The following is a 3,101-nucleotide window of genomic DNA, read 5'->3' on the forward strand; positions in this document are numbered from 1 at the left end:
CATCGGGCAGTGGGAGCACTGGAAAAACAGGGGAGCAACATCCAGGCTCCCACAGAACAGCCCCAGGGTCCCAGCGGGCATTGTCCCCCCTTAGTCCAACCCGCCAGCCGCCAAGTGCCAGGCAGGGGTTACAGCCAACAGACAGATAAAAAATACTTCTGATATTTCTCAGAAACAGCTTCTAGAAACCACAGATTTACACCTCCCCGTAGAAAAGATGGGTTTGGGCACAGGTCACAGCCCAGGTCTTCTGCTAGTAGAAACGCTTGTTCCGTTCCTGGCGTTTCTGGAAGACCACAGCTCCCACCACAGCACAGATAATGATGCCCAGCAGCGCGCAGAGTAGGAGCAGAAACACCTTCCAGCCTGTCAGAGGCCCACTTCGGAAATTCCCCGTTGGGTCATCTACATTGTCTGCAAGAGCAAGAACAGCTACAGAGACCAACCCAACCTCGGCTCCTGTAGAGTCTTGCACACTGTCAGAGCCTGGATGCCTTCAAGAGTCCAGCCCCAACATGCTCCAGTGATGGTTTCTGAAGCCCAGAGACTCACCTTTGGGTGATTTAAGGAGGCTGACGCTAGGCTCTATCTTGGTCCAGTCAACGGTCTCATCTTCTATGGGGTGCTCCACCATGAGCTGGAATAGCTTCATCGAGATAATGTCATGATTGTCTAGAAAACAACCATCACCACCAAACACTGTCAGGAGCTCTAAGAGATGTCCATGCACTCAGCACCATGCTCCACCACGTCCAGGCATCCTTCCTTCTCAATCCACCCTTACACCTCAGGTGTCAAACTGCAATTTGAGACATTACTTGGCTCAAAATGCCTCCTTTCCCAGGCCACGGGTCCCTACCCATGAGGGCTTCAAGAGCCCCGTGAATAGTTCGGGGAATGAAAGCCATCAAAGCCATGCAACACATCCACAGTGTTACTATCCAGGCTCTAAACAACATGTGTTCCTGTGAGCAAAGCCCCATCTCACCAGACAAATCTCCAGTGCCAGCAGAAGCACCAAAGAAGTAGCCAGTTGGCAGCTGCACCCCCGCAATGTCAATGCAGTTCTTCCATTCATTCTTGTCTTCCACATCAGTCATCACCTGCAAGACCAGGGAAGCGTCACACCAGGAGTGCGTGCCATCATCCAGCACACCTGCAGCTCTTATGGAGCTCAATATGCAGGTGGTCGAGCCTGGAAAAGCATCTCCAGGTCACCTACCGACACAGCAACACCTGCCCCTCAGCATTGCCCCATCTACCACGTGTGAGACACCCTGCAGGAGAAGTCCACCACATCTCACCGTCAGGCGGCCGCGGGAGTACCGGATGGCCAGGAAGGTGTCATGGTTCTGGTTCCGCAGGTCGGCAGTGCCCCCTGCCAGCTCCGTCCAGCGCCCGTCCTTGCTGTGGTCATATGTCAGGGAGCCATTGTTCACCATGGCAGAGATGTAGGGGAACACGCGCTGCACAGAGGAGAGCACTGCTGCCCTCAGCCTGCAGGAGCCTTGGGGCTGCAGACCTAGAGCCACTTTCCCCTGCCTGGTCAGAAACCTCACTGAGAGCGGGATCTCGGCAAGGCATGGCAGCAGAGTCCTGGCTTCACTGCACAGTCAGGTACAAAGGGCAGAACAGTGAAATCAAGGCTCCTTTTCTACATAAAGCTGCTTCTAAACTGAGTGAGAGCATGTTCTGGCTAGAGCAGAGCAGCCACTTCTGACCTTCTGAACCAAGACCCTGCAGAAGCCCACACCGTGCCACATGTCCAGGGCAATGAGTTCACCCCAAACCTGAAGAGCAAACACCAACCAGGGTAAGAAGTACAAGAACAGAGCACAGGGCCCAGAATGGGCAGAAATCTCACAATAGCAGCATAACCACACTCAGGGCTTTGTAGCCAGCAGATTAGGCACACCAAGAGAGGCCAACTGGAGGCAAGAATTCACCTTCCAGTGAGCATCAAGACAACAGGAACATTGGTCATTTCCAGGTGCTTCATGCCTTAAATACTACGGTTTTGGTGCAACAGATCTCACTAGCACAGTTACGTTTTTCTGACTGTGCTGTAATGAGATCCACAAACAGAGAGCAGGGCAGAAGAAAAGGACCACCAGCCACATGGGACTGATCTGTATTTGGGCCATGGAGAAAACTGGAGCAAAAAGCCAGGCCAGGAGTTTCCTTTAAACGCCCAGGTTGCAAACAGAGAATAAAACCAGAAACAACATGGAACAAGCAACCAAAGCACAGAGAAGTTCAGGAAATTAGTCAGGACTTATATACTCTTAGGCTGATTCCTCCAATTTTACTTAGTAGCTGGCGCATAGTTTACACCAGCCCTTGTGCCATGCTCTCATGAGGAGGAGGAAAGGCTTTGGAAACATCTGTGTAGTCAACAACAGCAGAAGATGGAGCAAGGACCTTCTTATCTCCATTTATAAACTTTTCCCCTTTCCAGCTCCCATGGTAAGAAGAGCAGCCCACTCTCACATAAGGACTCTTCCTTGGTCCAGGTGTGAGGAACTTGGAGCATGAAGCTGATGAGAAAACGGCCTCCACAGCACTGATCGACTCACCTCTGTGGCTTCATCGTTGGGATAGGTATCAAGGAAAATAGCCAGTCCATGAAAGTTGTCCTTGCTGCCAAAGACAGGACCTGGAGCAGGGCAGAACATTGGAAACAGAAGGCTCTCAGACAGAGTTTGTGTTCAGAGACTCCTACTAAAAATTGCTGTAAGAGCTGTTTATTGTCAGGCTGAGGGCAGAAGACGCAGGACATGCCATCGATGTCGTGAGACCAGACAAAGTCTCCCTAGTGGGAAACCCTCTGGGACAGGGTACATGTGAATCCTATCCTGGCCTCATCCTGGCGGATAGCCCCAGCTGTGCACCATACCTGGCACCAGGCGCTCCTGTGTGTACCACAGCGCCAGGCCATCCCCATGCAGGTTCTTCTTGCCAGCTCCATGGATCTTGAAGTGGACGTGGAGCTCCCAGTCCTTGAGGAAGCAGGGCTGTGCGGAGAGACCACACAACGGCCTCAGGGCCGGAACCGCGAGAGGCGCTGGGGCCGCCCCGGGTCCCCGCCGGGCTCCTCCCCG

General features: G+C 53.0%; 1 protein-coding gene across 1 annotated transcript; it reads right to left on the reverse strand.

The window, feature by feature from the left end:
• Nucleotides 1–12: 12 nt before the first annotated feature.
• LMAN2 (lectin, mannose-binding 2) lies at nt 13–3,014 on the reverse strand (the record flags this gene model as incomplete). The annotated part of the gene is made up of 6 exons (XM_010019642.1): nt 13–414; nt 553–672; nt 989–1,103; nt 1,305–1,466; nt 2,577–2,656; nt 2,897–3,014. Coding segments are annotated over 6 exons (756 nt in total), but the record flags the coding sequence as incomplete, so codon positions are not given.
• Between the last annotated feature and the right edge of the window lie 87 nt (nt 3,015–3,101).

The sequence above is a fragment of the Nestor notabilis genome, unplaced genomic scaffold (genome assembly GCF_000696875.1).
Source record: "Nestor notabilis isolate BGI_N333 unplaced genomic scaffold, ASM69687v1 scaffold22518, whole genome shotgun sequence".
Taxonomy (NCBI): Eukaryota; Metazoa; Chordata; class Aves; order Psittaciformes; family Psittacidae; genus Nestor; species Nestor notabilis.